The 25,938-nt window shown below is 41.1% G+C and overlaps 1 protein-coding gene across 1 annotated transcript in view; it reads right to left on the bottom strand.

Moving 5' to 3' along the window:
• Positions 1–16,167, bottom strand: part of syt9b (synaptotagmin IXb) — a 50,518-nt gene extending 34,351 nt beyond the window's left edge. Inside the window, exon 1 of the mRNA XM_042410622.1 lies at positions 15,537–16,167. Coding sequence (XP_042266556.1) covers positions 15,537–15,684 — 148 coding nt within the window. The 5' untranslated portion in view covers positions 15,685–16,167. The remainder of the gene's footprint in view (positions 1–15,536) is intronic.
• Positions 16,168–25,938: the final 9,771 nt, after the last annotated feature.

Genomic DNA, 25,938 nt, shown 5'->3' with positions numbered 1-25,938 from the left:
GCAACCACAACTATGCACAGGAGGACTGTTAAGCTTCGAATTTCTACACATGTTGAATCGGTGTGCTATAGTAAGAGTGATAATCTGTGATACTCATGGGGTGATGTTTGTCTGCGCTAATATAAACCGTAAACATTAACATGTAACTAACTAGCTAACTACAGACACCAGTAGTGTTGCTTCCAAGGCTAAGGATCATATCAACCAACATTATTTTGTGGGTTTAAAGGTTATGTTAAAAAAAAGCCCCATTCACACAAAACATCCACTGTGCGGGGGCTGGTCCTATATGGTTATATTGGTTAGTTCCTGTCCTTAAAGCCTTTTCTCTTGTAATATTAGAGGTGGAAACAGTCTCTTATAGGGTTTTTCCATGGTTTGTTGGGTGGCCGTGCTGAGCCAGGTAAAAAAGACTGTTTACCTATTGGAGGTGTGCTGTTTGCAGAAAATGCATTAAGAACTCTTCAACTAACATCTCACTGTGGCTGTTTATGCTTGTACTATTCCTCCAGTATTTATAACTGATCCACTGACCAAGTAGCTCCAAAAACACATTTAATTTCCTATATCTTTTAAGACTTTTAAGACTTTAATATGAATTAGCAATAGCAAGAAATGTTGGTTTTTCATCAGCAGTAACTTAAAACAACTCTGATACAGCTGAAAGTGATCAGGAAACAGTAAAATAAGGCAGATATCTGAAAGTACAAACAGGAACACAAGAGAGAAACTTCAAACCACAAAAAATCATTAAGAAGCTATAAAAGTACTACAAGCTGAACACAGAGAGACTTATAAAAACAGAGCTTTCTCCCTGGTCTCCAGCACAGACACGAGTTGAGTCTCACAAAATAATTGTTTGAGAGGGAGGAAGTGGGAGGGAGGTTGTCATGGGTTGGCCCCAGTCAGCCCTGCCAGCATGCAGGACCACAGTAATGCGGTTTGCCATGGCTATCCCCTGCTGTGAGGCTGTAGTGGAAATGCATTTCACCACAAGTTGGCTTGGCAGACCACCCGGAATAATGGGAAAACCCTATTAGCTGGATTTCATGTATGTACTGTAGCTGGCAAATGCATGTTTAAAAGGAACCTATTATGCTCATTTCCAGCTCTATATTTTTATTTTTGGACTCCACTAGAGTAGCTTTGCATGAACACAGTTAAAAAAAACTCTGACCCTTTATGCTGCCCCTCAGTTCAGCCTCTGTCTGAAACAGGCAGTTTTAGCTCCTGTCTCTTTAAGGCCCCCCTCCTGATGAGCCCACTCTGTTTTGATTGGCCAGCTTTTCAGAAGCCTGCCAACATATCAGAGTTGTGCCAATGCAAACCTAACATTTCCTGCTTTACTTCTTCAAATTAAAAGCTTTTAAATGATTAAATAACAGGAGACATTTATTGTGAAGAAGTTACAGGAAGTGAAACATGTTCTTCACTGAATTAGTAGAGCTTCGTTAGTGGCACTAAAAACCGGTTGAATAACATCATATGGACATATCTGGAGCTCTTTGTTCAGCAGATCAGTTAGAAATAATGCAGGGAGGGATAGTACAAGCAGAAACAGCCACAGTGATGATGATGTTTGATGAAGAGCTGCAGATGACCAGCACACCTCCAACAGGTGAACCACTTGTTTTACTTTGCCTCACTGTGTAAGAGCAGTGAACTTGCACTGTGTGGAGCAGATGACCATATAAAGAAATCCATCATGAGCCGACATCAGCTCGGGCTGAAAGTAGAAAAAAAACAGCCAAGCGTTCAGAGCAGTCTGAAGCCGGTGCTTGTTCCTCACAGGGATTACTTCTACATAATTACATATTACCTCATTATTTGACATGTTGGCAACGTTTAATATGAACATCTGACATTGTAACATTATATATATGACTGAAAATAGCATAAAAAGCATAATAGGTCCCCTTTTACAGGGTTGTCACTTTAAAACCAGTAAGGTAAAAACAATAAATAAGTCAGTTGGAGAGTGTTTTTGTGGAGCTAAAGTTAGCTGATTAGGCTGGGTATCTACAGCTGATAGAGTCTGTTAGTGACAATTGCCAGTTTGTGCTGGCAAAATAAATGGCCTCCAAATAGAAATGACAAGCCTGTTTTTGTTTACTGCCTTCCAAAATCAAGGACCCATTGTTTCAAAAATTACAGTGAATTTTGAGGGGCAAATCTGCCACCGTAATCATGTGAACTGCATGCTGTGTGAGAACGGAAAGCTTAACAGCTGCAGCAACAGTAACTAAGGAAGGCGGGGCTTAGTGAATGGTCAGTCTTGCAATGATAATAGGTTTAATGTTTGATTGCATTAAGTTCAGGTGTGAAAACATTACAGAGTATCTATTCTTAATCATCAGTTTAAAAAAAAAACATTCCAGTTTCAAAAATGCTGTTAACCAATTGTTGCATCAAAAATATATGATAAAAGCAATACATTTAAAATCTTACAGCCACTTGGCCAGCAAAAGAGAGAATGCCACACCACCAGGACGCGCATCAGTGGAGAAGATTAGAGTCAGATTTTCCTTGTCCAACAATGCAAATGGATTTTCTTGATAGATAGAAGCCCTGGCAGAGGTGTTCTCCTGCCTCTGAAGTGAATAAAGCTTAAAACAGACAAGTGAACAGACACACAGATGGCTGCTTTTATTGATTTGGACTAAATCTCCCTTTGATGAGGCGTTGGGTAAATCAACAACGCACTCTAGGTTGGCTGATTATCCAGCTATGCCACAGAAAGGCTTATTTGTATTGAACCTCAGAATAGGCGGTGAATGAAGCAGAGAGTCAACACAGCTAACTATGAAACTTAAATGTGCCTGCCAGTTCCACATGTTTAATTTAGCATGTGTTATTGTGACATGCACTCACTCGCACACATACAGAAAATCCACCACATTTGTCTCTTGTCAGGGGCTAGGAGAGTCTCCAAGCAGGAACAAGGATTTATTCATTAACCTTTGAGTGTGTGTGTCCATCTGTCTTGTGCATATGTGCAATCTTTATTCTCTATTCTTATGTCTGCAGGATTAGGACTATTTAACCCTCAGCACCAATCAGAAAAATTGTCTTCTCAAATTGAAACACACAGATATCACACACATACTTCTGGATTAGTGGATTTGGCAATCCATCTTATAATTCTATATTTATCTATATTTATATATCAAGATATTTCACTCAAAATCACTAATGTCAACATCATAGTGACCCTAGATGATAAGTCAATAGGCTTCATCCTTTGGTGACCATGAATATCTGTACCAAATTTAATGGCAGTCCATCTAATAGTTCAAGTCATGGACCAACCAGCCATCAGCATCTAGCATCCGTAGACTGCTAGCATGGCCAAAAAACAGCATAGTTGCTACGAAACATGAAGCCTCACAGTAGTATGTATATGTACATTGTATTAACCCTGGTCTCTTATTAAGGCCTTAAATTTAGCCCATTATTTTAAATAAATTGTTTAAAAACCTGCTTGTAACTGCTATGAGACCTGACCGATGACCAGTAGCGCACTGATCACATGCACACACATGACTGTCCCTTGGTCTCCTCCTCCTGTCATGTTTTAAGTCATTGTGTGTTCTGACAGGAAGGGAATACACGTCAACCCACTGATTTCTAAATAATTTTGTGTCCTGTGTTTTTTCTATTCCCTGCTGCTCTCTCTCTCTTGCTTTCTTTCTCGCTCTCTCTCACAACTCTGTCTCATTCAGTTTGTGCTCAGCCTCCATTATCATCAGCAGTGAAAATGCTTTTCCCTGGAACACATGTCCGCTTCTGCAGGCTGGTGTTCAAGGAATGTTTGGTGAACCAAAATCAAACCCAAAGGCCTTGCAATCATGAATAATTTCAATTGAATTTCTAAATGCTGCATGTCCATCTTAAGAAGCCATTCAGAGGAAAGCATGCTTTCTGTGCTAACTGAAGTACCATATATGTATCTATAAAGCTCTATCTGCGTAAATTAATGGCTAGGGGTTCAGGTAGAGTCAGTTCATCTACAGTATGTGATCAAGAGTGAAGAATGAAACTGCCTTGTAACCAGTTTTTAAGTCAATTTATTGTTAAGTGTCAGCACCACCTGAAAATTGCAGAGAGTATCTGTTAAACTTCAAATCAATCTTGGTGCTTTGGATTCCAGGCTGTACCCTACAAGGGGATAAAAGATGTGAGAAAAGGCCTAGAGCTAAAATAAATGCAATCACTAAAATAAAATCAGAAACTACTATACGGGCCACCAGTGGAGAAAAGTTGAAACAGGCATAACACAGTCCTACAGATGTGTGTTCAGTCTCTTCAATTATCTGGCAACAGAACTCGACGAACCATGTGCTACATGTGGAATACAATCCTCCCACTCTCAGATACAAACATTAGAGTAACTGTGAAGAGCATACAAAGTGATTCTGTATATTACTAATGGCTCATCAAGATAACATTCATTCTTTATGAAAATTAAATAGAAACACTAATACTATCTACACAATAGCAAGACACTACGGCGGACCTGATGTCCACACACCTGTTGATTTTTAGGAAGACCTTCAAGAGACTTGAAGAACAAAGCCTATCAATGCCAATAAAAAATAATATTTCAATAAATTCACTCACAGTGTTTCTAAGTGTGCAGAATTCATAAATGACAGTAAGAGACAAGAAAAATAAGTTATTCAGAGTCAATATTGTGAACTTTATTGCATAATAATAGAGAAGTGTTATATCTATATATGTTTAACTGACTAATAATGATTGTCCTATTGAGTCAAATGAAATTAAATGTAAAACAATCCACAAGACTCACACCAGCCCTAATGTGTGTTTGTGTGTGCATAGGTTAGAAGGGTGGCCCACTGTGCTCAGTATGAGACAGGAGAGAACTATCAATATCTCTGAACACACACACATGCCTTACATATTAATCTGATGCAAAACTTGCACTCATAGAAGCAGCAAGATAGATAGACTTAGTCAGCTCAACCTACATTACAGATTAATGTAAATGGAGCATGATATTATTAGTGTAGATTCATTAAATCAATAAAGAATGAATAATTAATAATGGGGTCATCTATATACATAGCTAGCTAGCTATATCCAACAGAAAAATGGTGACAAGCGAGGATGAGATCGATGCAGCTGCGCAGCTGCAAACTACAGTCACACTTACTGCCACCACCACCAGCATACCCTTACTTTCCACCCTGCAACATAAAAGACACACTACTTCTTGCATTGGCATTGTACTTTGGTGGTGTACATAACTTGTGCACTGCAGAACTGTTCAATATGACCATGATTTCTAGGACTAGTAGGCTGTATAAACACAAAATGCCATGCAGAGCCTCTCTTTGCTTCCCTTTGTTTCCTCTTATTAACTCCATACATCTTGACATTAAACATGTACACTACTGACTTCAGGCAGTAAGGGGATTTGCCAGTCTGGCCTTTTTTATTTTTAGATTTATTTTTGTTATCTCAGTGCAGTATCATCTCTGTGGTTACAAACATTAGCGGTGATGAGTGGATACCAGGGTCCCTGTGCTACTGAGGAAGGTTCATTATAAGCCCATCACACCCTCTGTTTAGTCGCCGAGCAGGCCAAACACTGATTAGAGACACAGAAGATACTTGCAATGATGCCAGTTTATTCCCGTTTACTATCCAGCACACCTACACAGAAAACCTGCAATTAGACTACTGTACTGGTGTAAACGTCACAACTGAATGACTGATTCAAAGGGACAGTTATTTGTGTTTTTCCATCCTACACATCTTTGTATTTCTATTTATGACTGTCAATGAATGACATCATCCCAGACATCATCTCAGAGATACAGGACACTAGAGTGAAAAGTCCACTTTTAATGATTTTTAGCCAGGCTTTAAGGCATGGCCCTAGAGATCTGTATGTCGATTTGTCCAACACTTTGGTCCAAACTGTAATATCCCATGGACTGCCATGAAATTTGATACAGACATTCATAGTCCCCAGAAGATGAATCCTACAGACTTTGGTAATTTCCTGACTTTTCATTAAGCACTAACAGTAGGTCAAATTTTTCACTTATTCTGTGAAATATAGTATCATATGTCTACTTGATGGATTGGCACAAACTTTTTACATGAATGCATTCATGGTTCCCAGAGGATGTATCTTGCTGACTTTAGTAATCACCTGACTTTCCCTCTAGCGCCACCATGAGGTTGACATTTGTGGTTTTAAATGAAATGTCTCGACAATTGATTGCCATCAAATTTGGTAAAACATTCATGCCCCCCACAGGATGAATTGTAATAACTTTAGTGATCCTTCAACTTTTCATCTAGTGCCATTTTAATTAACTTTAGTTTATGGCCAGACTAATGACAATTAGCTTTAGCTGTACTTTATTCATGCTAACATGCTAAACTAAGATGGTGAGCATGGTAGACAGCAAGATAAACATCAGCATGTTAGCTTTGCCATTGTGAAAATGTTAGCATGCAGAAGTTAGCATTTTGCTCAAGCAGCTGTAGTGTAACTGTAGACTTTTAGATTCTGTGGTTTTCTAAATTGTATCACTTTTTCTCATATGGAAACCCTTTCAAACCCCACTGGACAATTCAATAGTGAATGATGGTCAAACTAAAAGCATACCCTCTTGATCCAATTGAAAACATCAATTACATCATTTTCAAAAAGCCAAAACACATATATTTTAGAATAAATTCAACCATATTGACATAATATTCCTGGAAAGTAGACCTGTTTATATCTAGAGGCTGATGCAACCTTCAGGTTAATTAGATTAGATTAAGAGCAGATTGAGCAGCGAAAACTTATGATCATGACCAATTTATTGTTTTCTGCTCCTGTCAGAGAGCGAGCCTCTGGCTAGAGCCATCTCATTACACTCTTCGATGTACAGTAGTCCTTCCTCTGGGGAGCCAAGCACTGAGTGTAGTTCAATAAGCTGCAACAGCCAAGTCAGCAGTGGGTCAATAAGAGACAATAGCTTAAGTGAAAGGGCATGGAGTGTGGGTCCAAGGGGAAGCATAGGGATAATGTCCTGGAAACGACTTTTACAGTGCAGACTGGGGGAAATGAAGAAGAGAAGAGAGGAGAGGAGAGGAGAGGAGAGGAGAGGAGAGGAGAGGAGAGGAGGGGAGAGGAGAGGAGAGAGACATTAACTTTATTGGGCTCATTCAAAAATATCACCAGAGGCTCAAAGATTTCTATACCAAATATCCAATAATGTTATGTTGCCTGGCAACAATACCTCGAAAATGCAATCAAGGGTGTAATGAAACCAAACCTATTTCCCCCAACATTTAATCAATCCCTCATCGTCGAGACCAAGAAATGAAAGTGCTTTCTGCATTACAACTTTCCAGTGAAACATTGTTCCCACGACTACGACTTGTATCAATCTCTTCTGGTTTGAAGTGTAAGAATATGAAGCCATCATGTTCCATTAAGAGGCAGACATTGTTGTCTGATACTAAAAAACATGTCAAAACAGGTCTCTGCACACTGTCAGCTAGAGGTTTGAGCGAGATTTTCTTCTGTATGTGGGGGTTAAAACTTTCTGACTGGGAGCCAGCTGCACCAAACATAGCTTAGCTACAGTGTAATGTAACTGTTTGTTTGAGAAGCTGAGATTTATGCATCATTAGATGTGCACCACACAAACTAGTTGTTACGTAGAGATAAATTTTTACTAAATATTTACTAAATACCAGGTGGAACTGTTGCATAGCCAACTGAGCCAACTGACAAAACTAATGTTAGCTTGCTAATACTGTAGCCCAGTAGAAGTGCTGTTTAATGATGATGTAAACTGGGAAGATTTTATATTACATGTCACAAAAAGCACAGTATTCCTCAAATTACAAAAAATTACTCCAGTAATTTTTATATTAAATGAACAAATTACAGTGTGGTGGTTTGGTTAGCATAATCAGATATTTCTCCCTTGCTCTCAACTGCATAAAAATTAACTCTGAAATGCACATGTTCCTGCATGTATGATTATTTAGTTTAAACAAAGTCAAACCATATTTACAGATGATTAGCAGTTAAATTCAGTGTTTTGCTTGGCCACTTAAACTGTTATTTTTGGAAGTTATGTTATACCTTGTGATGCTTCAGCGACTTACCATTTACATAGTTGATTCTTTTTTTATTGGATAATGCACACATTTATACATAACTAAGGTCTTTTCTAGCAAAGAATATCCTTAAAGATCGCCCCAAGACATGTATTAAGAATAATTACCTGGTCTATGAATAAAAATATATTCATAAATATATTGCAAATATATTTCATAAGTTTAACTGCTGGACAAAAGATACCTCCTACTTCACTGTAAAGTCCATTCTCAGTGTTTGTGTACTGGAGGCTTCAAGTTTCCACATCACACTTGTGTAAGGTGAATATTGGAACATTAGCATTAACGTTAGCCCTCCCCTTGAACTCAGATTTTCAATGAACACAGAGAAACTTTCCACTTTCAGCAGATAAATGTGAAAACAGCCTTCTAGTGTCAGTCTGCACAGTGAAGCTCAAACATCCAACTGTAGGAACAAGAAGGACAGAGGGGGACTTCAAGTTTTAATGGTGCAACCTGATTTAGTAAATCACTTGAAACTAGCTAGTAGTAACTGCACACTTAGAAAGGACTTTACACATATACTTGGAGTTGGTTTACAAATAGCTAGTGGAACCCAATCCAGATGAGTAAAAATATATCCACACTGGCAAATATCAAACTTTGGGGTGACAAAAAAGGCTCAAAACTGAATTTTACAAAATAGTGCTAATAGAACTAGGGTTACAATATTGTAACCTTTATATTATATCACACAGGCCCCGCCCTATGGGTACTATGGGTACAGTGTTGGAGCCTGATGAATGAGCGCCCTACCGCGACGTAACATGCGGTTAGTTGCCACAGCACACCTACTTCTAATAGCCTTAGCCACCTCAGTGGAGAGGTAGGTGGCCCCAGCCAACCCAGACAGCATACAACTGAACTGGGTGAGGCCATGGCCTAACCTCGCAGGGCTCTACTGTCAAGCAACAGACCCTCTGCACACCTCATTCCCCAGGTCATCAAGGAGCATGTGACAAATGCAGGTGTATCATGCCCAGTGGGGGTCAGGTGAAACCAAGCTGACACACACACACCCCCATTTCACTAGTGGGTAAATCCAGCCAGCACAGACTGTGAAAGGGAGCCCGACATGTCCAAGAGATATGAACAGACAGGGTGCAGACCACAAAGCTGCAGTGCATATGTCCTCAACACTCCTCCCACTAAACAAGACACTGCCATACTGCATGTACAGTGGGCGCAGACAACAGTGGGAGGTTCTCTTCCTGCCTGCTTATGGGCTTGGGAGATGCATTCACAAAGCCACCCAGCAAGGTGTTTCTTAGATAGGGCTTTTCTATCCACACCATCCCTGTAGCACACAAACAGTGCATCTGATGGGGGCCTTGTGTTCTACATAACATGGTAGCATGTGAACTGGGCAAAGCTGATGCAGTTTTGCCTCCCTATCCCCTGCATGGGGTGGAGGCCAAAAAGCATCCAACTGAACAACCCTCAACCTGAAAGAACTCCATATGTTCTTGGGAACAAAGGAGGGATTTGATCTGAGAGGAGCTCCACTGTGGTCACCAAAAAGGAGCATGCAGCTGGGATGAACTGACAGGGCACTTAGCTCACACACTTTCTTAGCTGATGTCAGAGCAAGCAGCAAAGCTGTCTTGAGTAACAACACCTTCAGAGAGGAGCGCTTCAGAGGCCCACAAGAATCCTTCACCAGAGCCTCGAAGACCACAGGAAGTTCCCATTGGGGGGTAGAGGCACGCATCACTGGGTGTTGTATCCTGACCCCCTGCAGGAAACATTTCACAAGAGGATGGCCGGTCTGTCGCCAAAACCCTTGTGATAGGAAGAAAAGGTTGCTGCATACACTTTGCCCCATAACACGCAGTGGTGGATCCCACCCTTACCACCTGAATGGTCTGTAGGACCTGTACAGACAGTCCAACCCACATCAGCCTGTACCTTTCAGGAGCCAAGCCTGGAGGGGCTAGCCCAAATTGAGCAACACGTCTATCGTCCCTAACTCCTAGGACATAGCCCCCCACAAGTGTGGGATGGTCCAGGGTTGGACTGCCAGCATTTGAGTCATCTCTGTGTACCACAATGCCAAGCGGCGACCTAGAGCTATCAGGATGACCTCCAACTGCTCCTGTCTCACTCTGTCCAACAGGAGGGGAATGAGCCGGATAGGCAGAAAAGCATGAAATGCAGCTTTTCTGGCCATGGCGTGTGTCCAAAGGCATCCACCCCAGGATTAGATCATCTTGCAGCGTCAAGGAGAACCACAGTGGACAGTGGGTGTCAAACAAACCCACTTTCGCCTTCCCAAACTGGCCCCAAATCTGCTTCATCACCTCAGGGTGAAGCCTCCACTCATCTGGCAGGGGGCTGGCCCTTGACATGAGGTTGGCTCACCTGTTCTCCAGTCCTGGAACATGGAGCGCCTTCAGAGACAACAGATGCTCTGTCTCACTCTGTCCAACAGGAGGGGAATGAGCCGGATAGGCAGAAAAGCATGAAATGCAGCTTTTCTGGCCATGGCGTGTGTCCAAAGGCATCCACCCCAGGATTAGATCATCTTGCAGCGTCAAGGAGAACCACAGTGGACAGTGGGTGTCAAACAAACCCACTTTCGCCTTCCCAAACTGGCCCCAAATCTGCTTCATCACCTCAGGGTGAAGCCTCCACTCATCTGGCAGGGGGCTGGCCCTTGACATGAGGTTGGCTCACCTGTTCTCCAGTCCTGGAACATGGAGCGCCTTCAGAGACAACAGATGCTCTGAGGCCTATCTCCACAGGTTCTCCGCCATTCTCAACAGGACAGCAGACCAAACTCCACCCTGCCTTGATTGCAGTTGTAGGTCCTCAATAATACATATCTCCCCTGTACCAGGGGCTTGAATTGTTGGAGGACCAAAAACATAGCCTGGAGTTTGAGGAGGTTGACATGTCAGCTCTCTATTGGAGGCCACACTCCACACATTACTCTCCCCAGGCAAGTCTCTCCCCACCCCGTCAGGGATGCATCAATGTACACCATGACAAGTAACTTGTCCCAGTGGTGTTTCCTGTGACAGGTGTTGTGGGGACCCCCAGTATCGCAGGTCATCCTGCACAGAGGGGGGAACGGTCACCAAGCAGAGCTTGTGCTTCTTGGCATCCAAGTGAAGGCTGGCAAACCACCTCTGCAGGCATCGCATTTGAAACAGTCCCAGCAGCGCCACCAAGTGGGCCGCTGCCATGAACGCCAGTGCCTGCATGATGGTAAATGCCAACACCATTGCACCCCGCCACAGTCAGTTTTTGAACTGCCTGCTGCAGGGCTGTCTGTCTGAGTTCTGACAGAGAAGCCCAGTCAGCATGAGTTGAGGACAACCCCCAGTTATTCCACCTGTTGTTGTGGCTGGGGGCTCTTCCTCCAGTTGATCACGAACCCTAACTTGGTTAGATGCAAGATCAGCTGGGCTGAGTGGAACCTAGCCTATTCTTTAGACCTGGCCATGACAATGCGGTTGTTGGGGTAAAAGAAAACCCTCACCCCTCGGTCGCACAGCAGATAAAGCGCCATGTCCACTCATCTGCTGAAGGTGTGGGGGGCCAGGGAATAGCTGAACAGTAGACTGTTGTACTCATAGGTTCTCCCTTGAATGGCAAAACACAGGAACTTCCTGTGTTTCGGAACTACCTCAACATGGAAGTATGCATCCTTCAAGTCAATGGTGGTGAGTCAGTCACCAGGCTAAACCAGCTCCGATAACCGCTGGATGGTTAGCATGCAGAACGTTTTGTGGGCAATGCACTGGTTTAGGGTGAGGAGAGCCAAAATAGGTCTGAAAATTCCTGTCTTCTTGATAACCAGGAAGTACACGGAGTAAAACCGTGAGTGAGAATGACAGACAAAGTCTGTTTCTGTAACAGGTGCTGGATCTCTGCTGAAAGGAACTCTATTTCCACCCTGCGTTTATGTTAAATTCAGTGGGTGAATACATGCATGTGATTGGGGAAGAGGAGTACCCATATAGTCCAGTGGAGGGCAGAGCCTGTGCAAGATAGAACTGCTTTGTATGGAAGAAACACCTGGGGAAAACACTGGGGCAAATGCAGTAGTCTTTGCGTGACATTACGGTAATTTTGCACTGTGTATCAGCAGCATAAACCAAGAGGGGTTTAGAAGATGTACATCATACATGTATATATGTATGAAAACATACATGTTTGACTAATATATGCAGGATATATAGAACATATATTATATCTTTTCAGTCTATTGTCTCTCAGATAGAGAGGGGTAGTTTGGACAGTGAGACTACATATTATGTCAAGAAAAAGATATGTGATTGCGTCACCAGTCTAGCACCCACAGCTGGTGCCATCGTGGAGGTCCACTGAGGCGCAAGCTACACACTCAAAAATAGATATGGGAGGAGTACGTTTTTCACAGTTCAGTTTCACAAAAGAGGCCCTCAAGAAGACATGGGTGATGTGATCCAAAGTTACAAATTGTTTTTTGATAATTTGGGATACAAATTTAGTACCAGTTAAGCTTTAATAGTGTGGTTAATGAAGTCAGTTAAAGGTGCCCTCTAGAGTTTTGGCCACGAGTAGCACTATGGAGAAATGTTTGTTGTTGCACATGAATGCATGCAGGCAATTCAATATACAGTTCTGCCAACGCATCCACACTATTCCACTGACTGAAGAAGAATATTGCTGGATGGATGTAATAAAAATGAGGTTTCAAAATTCAACTTTTCAAATGTTTTATGAGGAAGGAAATACATTTAACATGTATAGGCCTCAAGGATATGCATAATATGTTCTGGTGAGAGATACTGACTGTAAACTGAAATTTGTTTACTCCACAGGGTATATTCATAGAAATGCGATTAAGGCCGCCCAGGTAGTGAAAAAGAAAAACACACTGATCCAGCACCACTGAATGCCAGGTCTAACTTCAAACTGGGAAGCTGGTGAGGGATCAGGTCCTTGTCACAACTTGCTACTCTTTCTTATTTGATAGTTAATGGTGTAGATATATACAGTAAACATAAGGAGGGATAAGGATTTAATATGCAACAAAGGTCCCTGGCTGTGGTTATGTAGTATGCACCTTAACCATTAGGCTACTAGGGCGCTCCTCTAGCTACTCTAGCTCAGTCTGTTGTGTCTACACCTTCCTCAGGCCAACAGCAAGAGTTATCAGCAACAAAAGCTTGTTCACACTGTCCTCCTTAGATCCTGCCATACTCCATACAGGTGCCCTAACCAACTGACAGGAGTTACATGAGCAGTGACATGTCACCTGTGTTCAACGGAAAGCCCAGCCAAGCTGTGTGCTACTTTAACTGATGTTAACTTTTACTTTGTCTGGGGACGTAATTAAACATTTGCTCATGTATTAAATGTCAGAACTGGCCTAGTCACACATTAACACAAAGGGAAACTTGATTGGAAAAAATTATTCAAGGTGGGGTTTTCAGCTAACATCAATGGTAAGCCTGGGAGGCTTGTGAACTTGAGAAAACCCCTTTTGAATATCCAAATATGATTTATGAAGTGCCAAATATTAACTGTTAATAGCCTATTTCTGTACCCACTACAGCCTGGAGGAATGCTACTCTACCTTTAATTTAGTATGAGTTTGTACTTATTTGCACCTTAATAATCAAACACTATTTTGTACATTTCTAATGGAACAACACCTGCACATCATCGTCTCATGTGGGGCCCAATATGTTCCTGTTATGATGCTAAAATCTGCTCCTCCTGTGGCTTTGCTTTGAGTGTGAAACAATTTGTTTGGGTGTTTTGGCTAGATGAGGCCTTTTTGAAACTGTAAGAAAAAATGTGAAACTCCCAAAACTTAGAGCATCTCAGAGCACTTGCCAGGCTCCAGTCTCTCCCCTCTCGGCTCGCAGGGATAGTTGTTTGTTGTGGATCAAACTGTGTGTGTGTGCATTTAGAGCAGTCTAATACAAGAGGAAGTGGGTCACAGCTCCTCAGGGGAACCAATCTGGTAGCTTGAACTTCCTCTTCACCATACATGTTTAATGATGGATTGTAACATGTTTAAAGGCAGCGGTCCAGCCACAGCTGCCATTAACAAAAACCAACATACATGTAAACACACATACACACACGCAAAGAGGAGGGATGAAATAAATTCACAAACATGCATACAGTATGTACACTGTACATCATATATGCATGGGAAATATAATCCAATACCCTACATGCTTCGATATGTACTGTATATCCATGGCAACATCACCAAAACCACACGCATGTGCACACACACACACACACACACACACACACACACACAATATAGTGAATATTTTTCACAGTAGAGTAGATGACTGGTTTTGTGGAATCATCCTTGAAGAAAACGACTCAAATTTTTCAATACATAGGTAGCATCACTAAGTGTTCTCTCTGTAATATTCCTACAATTTTCCTCTGGATTTTTGCAGTGAAATTTTCATACTGCCTGAAAATGTCATGTAGATGGAGCCTTTTCAAAGTTTCAAAGAGTGTCAGGATGATTTTCAGACTGGTTTCTTTTCTTTACAAATATTGTGTCTGATGGCAATATTGAGCCAACCGACCCAGAATGGGAATCAAGCAGCATTAACTGGTTCTGATCACTGGTCTTCGTTTTTGCTGGAACCATGTCTGCAAAGTGCTGGGAGCTATGGGGAATATTGGGTGGGGCTCTCTCTCTCTCCCTCTCTCTCTCTCTCTTCCTCTCTGTCTCTCTCTTTCTCTCTCTCTCTCTTTATAGCCACCAGAATAAAAGAGAAACCAAAGCAGCACTCCCTTTCAGTCTCCTCAGCTGTGAGAGGAAGATGCCAGATACGCTGGTGGACTTGACAAACACACACATATACTGTATAGGTCTGAAATGCTTTGTAGATGCTGCTGGTGCTAATAGATGCAAGCAACAAGTTCACAGATCATACTCTTCTCGCATTTGTGGTGAACACACTGAAACACAGTGTGCTGTGTGTTAATGCAATTTTTTATTTGTAGGAAAGCAGGTTTTTTCTTTTCTTATTAGACTTACCACTATGGGACTAAGAAAATCATCTATTAATGGATGCACATAACCCTTAATATTAACTAAGGATGCCGTACCTCTGAAATAATTAATTAAAATAACTTTCTTAATTTTCAAAGCAAGATGATGAATTGTATGTAAGGACATCAGGATAGGAAACAAAATTAGTTTCATGTTTAAATAAACATTTCTCTTTAATCCCAGTTGGAAAAGTTTAAAAAGATGTGTTTTTTCTCTAGTGGGGGTACATCAGCTGAATGCTCACTATGAAATCAAACTTCAGTCAATTTAGCCATAATATGTATGCAGCCTATAATAAAACTCCAGCTTGTACTTGAAACTGTCAATAAAGAAGTCTGTGGAGCCTGACCTGAGTCCGTGTAACGGGGTCTGGCCAGGTCCCTGAAGTAGTAAATGAAATCCAGGCAGTTGTCGTCCTGCACCTCTCCCTTGGAGCACAGGTCTGAGAGCAGTTCCAGCGCCTTTCGACAAATCTCATCCTCTCTTTCTGCAGGCATTGCCCTCCAGCATCCTTCTGACTGGTCGGCCACTCCGGCTGATCCTTCACCTCTCACACACACTCGCACAGCCTGTACCAGCGCAAAGACGCACCAGAAGCACCGCGGCTACACCCCTGGATAATCCGGTGCGCTCGACGCATCCGCGAAATCAAATGAAATCCGAATTTATCGGAGTTTGGGTGATTGTTAAGGCAAAAGCAGAGGGTTTTTGCTGCGATGAAAGAAGTTTTCATCGGTTTAAAAAATTGTCATTGCCATGATGTTGGCTGTTAAGCAGTAAAATAACGTCTCCAAACCAGCGCGCAGCTTTCGCTCCTGCTTCTCCTCTCGTTTTTTCCTTGACTTTCCTTCTCTTCTCTTCTCTTCTCTTCTCTTCTCTCCTTCTTTTCTTTCTTTCTCTCTCCTGTCCGCTGCTCTGCGGTGCTGAATCACTTCTGAGCCCCCAGGCTTCAGCAGCGCCAGTCAAGGTCCTTGAATGAATGCTCGGCTTTCACTGCGCTCAATTATTTCTCAATTCACTGGGACGCAGAGAGAGACAGACAGGAAGTTCTGCCTCCATCAACCCCCCTCCTCCTCCATCACCACTATCACACCACGCTATCCAAGCAGCAGCCTTCCCACCTCACTGAGAAGACTTTTGAGGAGATTACTGTGTCTCAACTCAATAGCTGAACACTGAATGTCATGAAATCCCTCCTTTTCTCTTTTAACTTATGAGCAAAGTAAAGATGGGATTCTTCCCACCAGGTAAACACATGAGTAATGAAGTAATATCCCCTCTGCTCCTGGGTAGCAGGTGTTTTAACAGGGTGAGGGGCCCAAACACCTGAGAGGGCCCACATGCACGAGCCTGACCTTTACTGATGGAAGTAATGAAAGGCGAGAACGGCAGATAAATGTCACATTAAAGCCCTGATGAAGGAGCTAATAAAGGCCTCCGAGCCCTGGTTGCTGTGTCTCTTTCTGTGTGTGTGCATATTGTGAAGTGTTAGGAGAGGACCTTTAACTATCAACAAGTAGCTACAAGCAACAGAGAAATAACTTGACTTGCTTTTATTATACCCATCACACTCATGTGTTTCATATGAGGCTGAAAACCAAATGAATGTCAAATGACTACAAGAGGTCCATCTGCAGACCTCACATCTGTGAACCCAAGAACCAATGGGAAGAGTGGAGAGTCCACAGCAGTCATCTTTCCTAAGAACTTAATTTAAAACTGCACTAATATTTATATATTGTATATTATGTTATTAACAATGGATCGAATCATTATGTGTAATGTGAAAAGAATTGCTTGTTGTGACAAACTCACAGCTCCAACTCTGCAGATCTCCTCAGCTCTACAGAGACTTTTAGTGTTTTTCAGTTTGTTGTTTTGGTTTTACAACCCACAACTTTCAGCACTCTCATCACCTGGTTTCCAGCAGCAGCAGGCCACTGATTTCATTAGAAAAGCTCTGATAAACCCACTGTACACTACCTGCCCAGCAACAACTGCAGACAAAGTTAGCGGCTAGCTGGTGAACATAGTGGAGTGTTTGGCTGGTAAAGCCTAAAATATTTCCCTGAACTTGTAAGTGGAGGCAACAATGTAGATAACCTCTAGTTATCCTGACTGACTTAACAGCTCTAACTTTTTCTTCAACAAACTTTCCAACCTCATTTGGATTCCTGAAAATGCCCTCCGTTCTTATCACTACTATCATTCCAACAAGATACGACCCCTCTTTCCATTTCCACCATAATCCCTTAAAAATATCATCCTTCTTTCTTGATCAGAAACCACCTTAAATAGGCCCTCCAACCAGCTTAGGCAGAACCACATTTCTCTCAGGGTGTCTCAGTCTCACACACCTACAACCGGTAACTGACAATGTTACTTATAGCAGTAAACATTAGCCATTCAAACATTACTTAAAATATCCATCACCTCATCTGCTAAGAAAACTACATACAAATCAAACATATACTAATCAACAAAACATACAACTACACAATACATCCCCCTATACTTGGTTTAACTCATGACATCATTGTTAATGCCACTGAGAGACTAAAAGCAGGAAGTAGTTGGGTGCTTCCCCCTTTTATCTCCAGGAAAACATGATGAGTATGGTAAGTAACAATGCAAGCTAATGATTAACCCAAGAAACTCAGGTCCAGCAGAAGCCACAGGTTTCCACCTAAAAAATTTTAAACATTTGATAAGACAGTGATTTTACTTCACATGACATCTGTCCCACTGAAGTTTATACAGTATATAACAAAACTGAGTACACCCCTTGTCAAAATCATTAAAATGTTAAGTAATTACAAATCTTTTCCATTTTAATACAGTTTAATTTGTTTTTAGACAAAACCCAAGAAGAATTAAGTTAATTCATATGAAAAACAGAATTGACTTGAAACACTAATTAAACTATAATGAAAGGTCCATATTTAAGAACTTACTGCAACAAAAGTCAGCGCACCCTTCATTAGTGAGACTCTATTCTTTTATTCTTAAATGTTTTGCATGCCCACCTTCGTTTCTGATGACAGATTGGATCATCCTGGGCATGAATGATACCAGTCTTACACAAATCTGTGGAGAGATTCTGTCATTCTTCACAGATTCTTTTCAGCTTCACTTTGCTAGAGGGGTTTTGTTGCTCTACTTTCCACTATAAAATACTCCAAAGGTTAGAAGGGGACAATACATGAATACTCTCTTCTATGGTCTCATACTCCTGGGTATTCAGTGGGGTGATGTCTGTTTTTAGAGAGACCAGGGCTGCTGCCACTGGATCCCTTTGATGATATAAGCGTTCCAACATGAGGAAGGTGCTGTTCCAGTAGGTGTCTCCTTCGTTTATCATTTTCAGTGTTGGTCTTCCCATTTGTTGTTGTACCTGGGTTAGCCTCTCTTTTGCAGTGGTGCTGGTCCTGGCTTTGGTACAAAGGTCATTCACGGCAGGGATCTGATCAAATGACTTTCTAACAATTAAGTTTAGTGAATGTGCAATACATATTGCATTCTAATTTGCAGCGTTTTGGCACAGGACACCATGTTCCGTGTAGCATCTATTACAAGATGTTTCATTCTTTACTCCCCACTCCTCCTAAATTTTCACTTGAGCCATGTTTTCTGTTGTGTGGCTTCTGGGAAACTTCTCCATGGCCAACAAAACAGTGCTGAGCTTATCATCTTCATCAATATAGTGGCAGGTCACCGCGAGGGAGGCATCCATATTTATATTTGTCCACATATCAGATGTCTGACTGACTGCCAAGGCCTTCTGCAATTTGGCCTTCTCCTTCTCCTTGGCCTCCTGATACCTTGAATCAATTATGGCCTTTAAAGCCTTAAAATGAGAGGAGTGCTTAATTGTCCAATATAAATTGTTGTCATCTGCTTTATTCATAGATACATACATACATATAAGCCTTGTAGGGAGAATGTAAGTAGGGTCCAGTGCATGGATTAGCTCCCTAAATCCCCCATCTGTGAATGGCTGAGAGTTTGATGATCATATTCACTAAGGCCTCATCCACCACCTGCTTTCTGGAAACTAGGGAAAACAATATTAGTTTATTTTAGTTATGTTTTATAATCATAATTATGAAAATGTATATATATGACAACAACAACAGCAAACAAAATTGATTAACAAACAAAATGGCATTATTTTGCCTGGTATCTGGGTTATCATCAGCCTGTGCAGTCTCATAAAGAGCTTGATAATGTCTCAGCACTGAGGAGATATTATTGTTGTATAACAGGAGAATATTTCTTCTTTCTTACAGGCTCCATTTTTGCAAGAGATACTCTCAAAAGCATCAAACACGATTCAAAAACCTCCATCTCCACTTCCACCAACCACTCTTCAGCAAACTGTCAAACTCTCAGCACTTTCTGCAAACCAACCAACCAACTACACCCACAAAAGGTTCAGGTTTCACAGACCTTATATCAACAAATTGAATCTCAAACTGAAACATCACATGATTCTTTTGAAACCAAGGCCTCGTTTGTCATCGGTCACGTGATTCTCTGAAAATGGTACAAGCCTCGGTATGAGGCATCAGCAGAAACTGCCGGACGCACTCAACACACGTTAAGTAACTGCAACAAAACAAAGCCCAGGATAGATTGTTAAAGTAGGATAGCAATGCTGTGTTAGGTGTGAAAGAAATACGGAGCTAAAGTAGCTGAACAAATAAAAGGTTTCATTTTAGGCACAGTTCAGGTGATGGTTTAGCCTGTCCAACACGTTAGCACTAATGTTAGTCCAGGACTATAAAATATGTTTTACAGCTCACAGTATTGTCACACAGCAGACATTTAAGATGAATATTTGTGTAATTGCATTGGATTTTCTTGCATCTAGCTGTACCCACAGGTAATTACAGATCGTCTACACCTGTGTATTCTTTGATTAAACCTGTAAGCACCAGTCCCTGCAGGGCCTATGGGGTAGCTGGGGAGTCCGACTTGTTACTCCAACACAAGACAAAAAGCCGTCTGTGGCAGCATGAAAGAGAGAGGTAGAGGAGTGATGATGGCAGAGATGGCATCCGAGGTCAACAAAAAGAGGGGAATGACAGAGCTGGGGAGCAAGCCCTACAATCTGTCCTGTAGTCAGGTGAGGACCAGGTGTGTAGAAATTGATGGCTGTGTGTCTCTGTAGCATTCCTAAAGGCACGCCATGGCGAGTCCATGGGGGTAAGGAGAGGTTAACAGTACCACAGTGTGGCAATGAGGAATCACAGGCCTTATTAAAGTACCCCTCTACTTGTAAATATGTTTTTCTTCTTGTTCCTTTTCTTGAAATTTCTTCAAGCTTTCCAACACTCGATTGAGAGGTTAACGGTACCATTACCTCAGTGGCGAATTGACCTATGCAACAAGCTAATGTTTAACAGAGCATTAGCTGGCTAACATGTAACATAATGTATCAGAATTAATTTGGAGCCTCTACTTTTTCATAACTGTGGAAAAAGCTAGGTAGTTACAAATAACATAACTGAGATAAAGTTATATTTGCCCAGTAATTCTTAAAGGTCCAATGAATGACATTCAGCCTCACTGGTTGTCAGCAAACAACTATTTGCTATGTAAGGATATAGTGGAGTAATGGCAACCTGAGCAGTGAATGAAGTCACACTCCTGTGTGTGTCATTATCCAAGCTTCTTTGCTCTTTGTTTTTGTAGCTGCACCGGCCGCACGAGCATGTTAGTGCATGTCAGTCCCTCCATATCCTCCACATTCATTTCCAAGATGGTAGCTGCATCACAAACTTTCTCAAATCACAGCTAAACAGCACACCAAAATATGTTTCTGAAAGCATTTGAGGTGAGAAATAGGCAATGCAGTAACAGAATTGTGACCCATATTTGATCAGCACTGCCTAGTTTGACGGTTTCATCTGAGTTTTGTAAGTTGACGGCTTTCTTTTTTTTTCCAACTTTATTGAGTAAACGACACACATTTGTTTTGGTCTGAGATGTTGGTGCTGTAGTGCGACATCTAGTGGCTGAATGTTACATATTGCAACTTTAACCATTGCACTTTCTACATGGCTTTCTTGCAGATCAGGTTTTATTTGACCTCTAGTATATTTCTAAGTAAAAGTTATGCGTCAATATTTTCACGTTCTCCTCGGGTGAAAACAGTGTTAAAACATTGTGAGAGTAAACTTATTTTCTATTATCTTGTTGAGATACATATTGTAGTTTTTTTTTTACAACTGCCTGCAAGCATCTCTCTACGCTTACTTCACTTTTTCAACACCATCAATGCAGCTCTCAACCGTGACACGCTGCCTGAACAAAAACAGTGATTTTACGCGGTGAAAATGCAGCCTAATAATAAAGGCTATGAGTAAGCTAGATGCTGTCATGCATTGAGTGGAGTGTTTAGTCAACTACTGACCCAGAAAACATTAAGACAGCTATCAGTACTACTCTTTGTAGAGTATAGAATGCAGGGAGGAAACACAAGTGCAGGGTGAAAATGTCATAGAGAAGGCTCATAAGCTGCTGTATACTGTATATCTTTTTTCAAATGATTTCAAATACTAACAACAAATTAGTAGCGAAAACAAAATTTACAAAACAGTGACACTGAAAAAGTAAGGTCACATGTTGTACATGACATAAGATTTTTTTCCACTGTGATGGAAACCAACAGTTTGATGTGTTTTCTGGAACACATACCATTGATGCTGCTTCACTAACCTGGCAACTCCTCCAGACTGATGAATCGATCTTATGTGTTATATAAAGCACTTTGAATTGCCTTATTATTGAAAGGCATAATGATCAGCCTACTTGATCATTAGTTATGTATTTATTTCTTATATCTCCTCATCAAAGCTTTAAAAATGCCTTATTATAAAACAATATTGGTGGCAGAGTGGAACATTAGTAAGGTGGGAAGCATTGTTGCCTCACAGAGAAGAGGTTGTGGGTTCATTGACTTTTCCATCATCGGTGTGGGTTTCCTCTCAGTGCTGCAGTTACTTTTCACAGTCCGGGAACATGCAGGTTAGGTGACCGAATGTCACCCGAGATAACTCGGCTGCCACATGGACATGGTGGGGAGGAAGACTGAGAGGATGATGAGCATACAAAGCGTAAGATGGTGACACCAGACATTGCTGTTCTTCTCCAGAGTACAGCATGTGTTAAGATTTAGGCAACAAAACACTTTGGTTCAAATCATTGTTGAATTTTTCAATATACATTTTTAAAATTAATTTGGGGGAATATTATACCTTTTTATGAGACAGTGAAGTACAGAGATGACAGTAAAAGAGATGAGAGAGAGATGGGGGAAAAACAACAACAAAGGTCTGCTGCCAGAATCGAACTGCAGAAGCTGCAGTTTTAAATATTTAACCAGGACCATGATCTTTCCATAATGAGTGTTCTGTGGGCCTAAACATGAGTATTAAAAAGTTTAAGAGTGTCTTAGCTGCTACAAACAGATATTGTATTTCAAGAGCAGATATTGCTGGAGAACAAATGAAACAGCTTTAATGTTTTGCAGATGCTCTCTGTAACATTTGGCAGTTTGGCAGATTTGTACCTTCAAAACAGTTCTTCATTATGTTGACAAAAAACATCATTTAGGTGGCATTACATTTCTAGCTAAATGTATGTACTGTTGCAAATTAGTAGTGTTGTGTTAGTTGTGTTAGCTGATGTGAGCTGGAATATGCTTTAGTATATAATGGATGTATAAAATTATATATCATGCAACAATTGGATCTACACCCCCACTCTGCAGGACTGACGCACTAGTGAAGAATCCTCACCACCTGAGCCACTATTAAACCAGGATTATTCCAGTTTCTGCACTCAGGCAGACAGCTGTAGTCCAACACGGAGAGACTATGAATCCTTTCACTGCCCTGCACTTTAGCACATGAGCAAGTACAAAATTGTATTGTTTAGTTTACCTTACAACTGTGAAATATGTACTTTTTTTATACAGAAAGATTTCACAGCCCAAATAAAACAGCACATATGTTTATAATTTATTTTATGTTTTTTGTACATCTTGTGCATATTGTATTAGCATGTGACTTATAAAAGTTTTGAATCTTGAATAGCCCTTAAAAACCTTTCATTTTTCTTATGCCTTGACTTAAAGTGACCTTTATTCCAAGTACATATTGAATATAAACAAGTATGCAATGGAAAGAAAACCTCAGAATCATCCAGTCAAAACCCCTCAGGGTCTTTATTGGAACATCTCTAAGATTCTCTGTGTAGACAGCTATGGTTTGATTCAAATAACTGAAGTGATTTATTATACATGACTTACCTCATCGAAGAGTTCAGAGCATTTTCTAGCTCACGCTGCTGATATAATAGCGAGAGTATGGAGGTCAAACACTGCTGTACACAGAGTGCTTCTTCATGATATAGCCGACACTGCCGGCTAAATTCACTGATGTAATTCTCATCTCAGGCTCATGCAGGTCAGACCAGGGTCAGAGGTGAGCTCTGTTTCACTCCAAGTGACCATGACAACCAAACAGAGTAAATGGATTTTTTTTACAGGGGAAAAAATCTCATAATGTTTCAAATAGTTGAGGTGTCAAGTGGAAACCAACAATCCCCACACCAATGTGTCAGCAGCACCGCATTTCAAGTCTGACCTGCCCTTGATCCAGATGTCTGGTAATAATAGCATCAATGAAATATGACTTCAGCATTTACTGCCTCTCTTTACCAGATGCTCAAAGGATTCATCAGGAGGAGATGTGATTCATCTGCTGTTCTGAATGAGGCTAACCAACTGAGGGGACTGTGCTGTATAATGAAACTGAATTAACTCATCAATTTGCCACCTGAAAGAAAACAAAGGTCAATTGGCAGATGATATACTATTATCCAGTGTACAAATAATATTGATGTTGACATGTCATCACAAAGAGGAGACGAGAGTGCAGCCGCAACTCAAACTGCTCCCATGTGACACCACTCAACCTTTGTTTTTTGTTTTTTTTCAAGCAAACAAGGGTCATGTGGAGCTTTTTCAATACTGAATACGTCAGCATGAACACATATTACTCTACTGCCAGCACACTCACACGCTGACCCCCTACTAGTGTGATATGACCAGGCATAATGTACAATAAAGCAGCTCCTCCACTGAAGCAATCACTCAAGATGTTATCTGCTTATGAGCCAAATGATGTAATCCTGTCGGCTTTAGTGGTCAGCAGTTCCAAAATATCAATACATCATCAAAAAGAAAGTGCTGTGCATGATAATGCGGAGCTACTGGTTCTGTTCAGCAGTTTGATTTGTAACAGTGTGTGTGGGAGTGTGTGTAGGTGCCTCTGCCCTTGTGCTCGTTTGCTTCTTTACATGTGTGTGTTTACCTTTTCATTTCCAACTGATTGACAGTCTCTGCGTTCGAGTGTGCATGTGGACACATCGGCGCACCTGTGTGTCACCCTGAGGTGCGTCTGTGTGTCTTTCTGATGTGGGTGTGTTTGATTTATCGTTATTTTGGTGGATTCGGCCAGGCTCCGAGCCAGCCCAGCTGCCTCGGAGGAACAGAGGGCATCTGTTCAGCCTCCACACCAGTCGCTCTGTTCCTAAACACTTCTGAGAGAGCAGCATCCACATATGACCTCCTAACTGAGGTTAAAGGGATAATCGCTATATATAGGGAGGATCAATTTTCACTATCCTGTGGCTCTAACTGGCAATTGCAATATATCTGCTGGGGTTTGGTAGGATTTTTCATTTATTACAGCACCACTGACTGTCATAATTACTTTATGTATGCTTGAGGTATCTGACCTTCAGAGCTTAAACACCAGGCTGTGCTTTCAAGAAAGTCACCAATCACTTGAATTTTAGCAGTTACTGAAGTTGTGGTGATCAGTAACTGAAGCCAGTGGAATTAATGGATTATATAACGTCTCTTTAATATAGACTATAAACATAAACATAAAGGTACATTGTCCACCTTGTTCCAATACCGACCCTTGTGGTATTTTCAAGTATGTAGCTGTGGTGCCTATTTGTGTGACGTATTGCCAAACATTGTTAACAGAGCCTTAGTGCCCATTAAGACTGCAGGTGTGGGGAGAATTTTTAGAGCACACCTGGTTAATGAAGTATCCCATTGCTCATCTAAATGGATGGTATAAACAATGGAACTTAGTTTGATTTGCTAATAGTATTAAGACATCTGTTGCCAAGACATTTACCTTCTTAATGGGGATGGATAGAATTTCATTATGTGTGCTCAAAGCATAAAAAAATGACATTTGACCAACTCAAACCTTCCACAGTTTGCCCCAGTTCCTCAGGATAGTCCACAGACCTAACTGTGGAAAGGGTTAAGTATTATAAATTTCAGTAAAAAGCAAGGTTTCAGCAAGGTTTATGGATTTTTATGGTGTTCAAAATGCTGAAAACCACTTTGATTTTTTTCTTTTACCCCATTGTGATGGCAGAAAATGTTGCAGTTTTGTTGTTGTTTTTTTTTACTTTTTGGGGGGATTAGGGTAAACCTACCCTTTCAAATATTTTTAATGCAGAAATTCTTTCAAATTGTCCACAGCACACACATTGAAAGAAGTCAAATTAGTATTTGAGACCATAATGTCTGGAAAAAAATTGAGTTTGTAGTTTCGCCTGAAATTGTATTCTGAGAGAAAAGAATATCCACACTGGCTTTTGTATTTGACATTTAGTAGCACCATGGAGCAACATTTTTATGAATGTGTCGCTGT

The sequence above is a fragment of the Thunnus maccoyii genome, chromosome 5, assembly GCF_910596095.1.
Source record: "Thunnus maccoyii chromosome 5, fThuMac1.1, whole genome shotgun sequence".
Classification (NCBI taxonomy): domain Eukaryota; kingdom Metazoa; phylum Chordata; class Actinopteri; order Scombriformes; family Scombridae; genus Thunnus; species Thunnus maccoyii.
The sequence above is the reverse complement of the archived record's forward strand: the minus strand, read 5'-3'. Positions and strand labels throughout refer to the sequence as shown.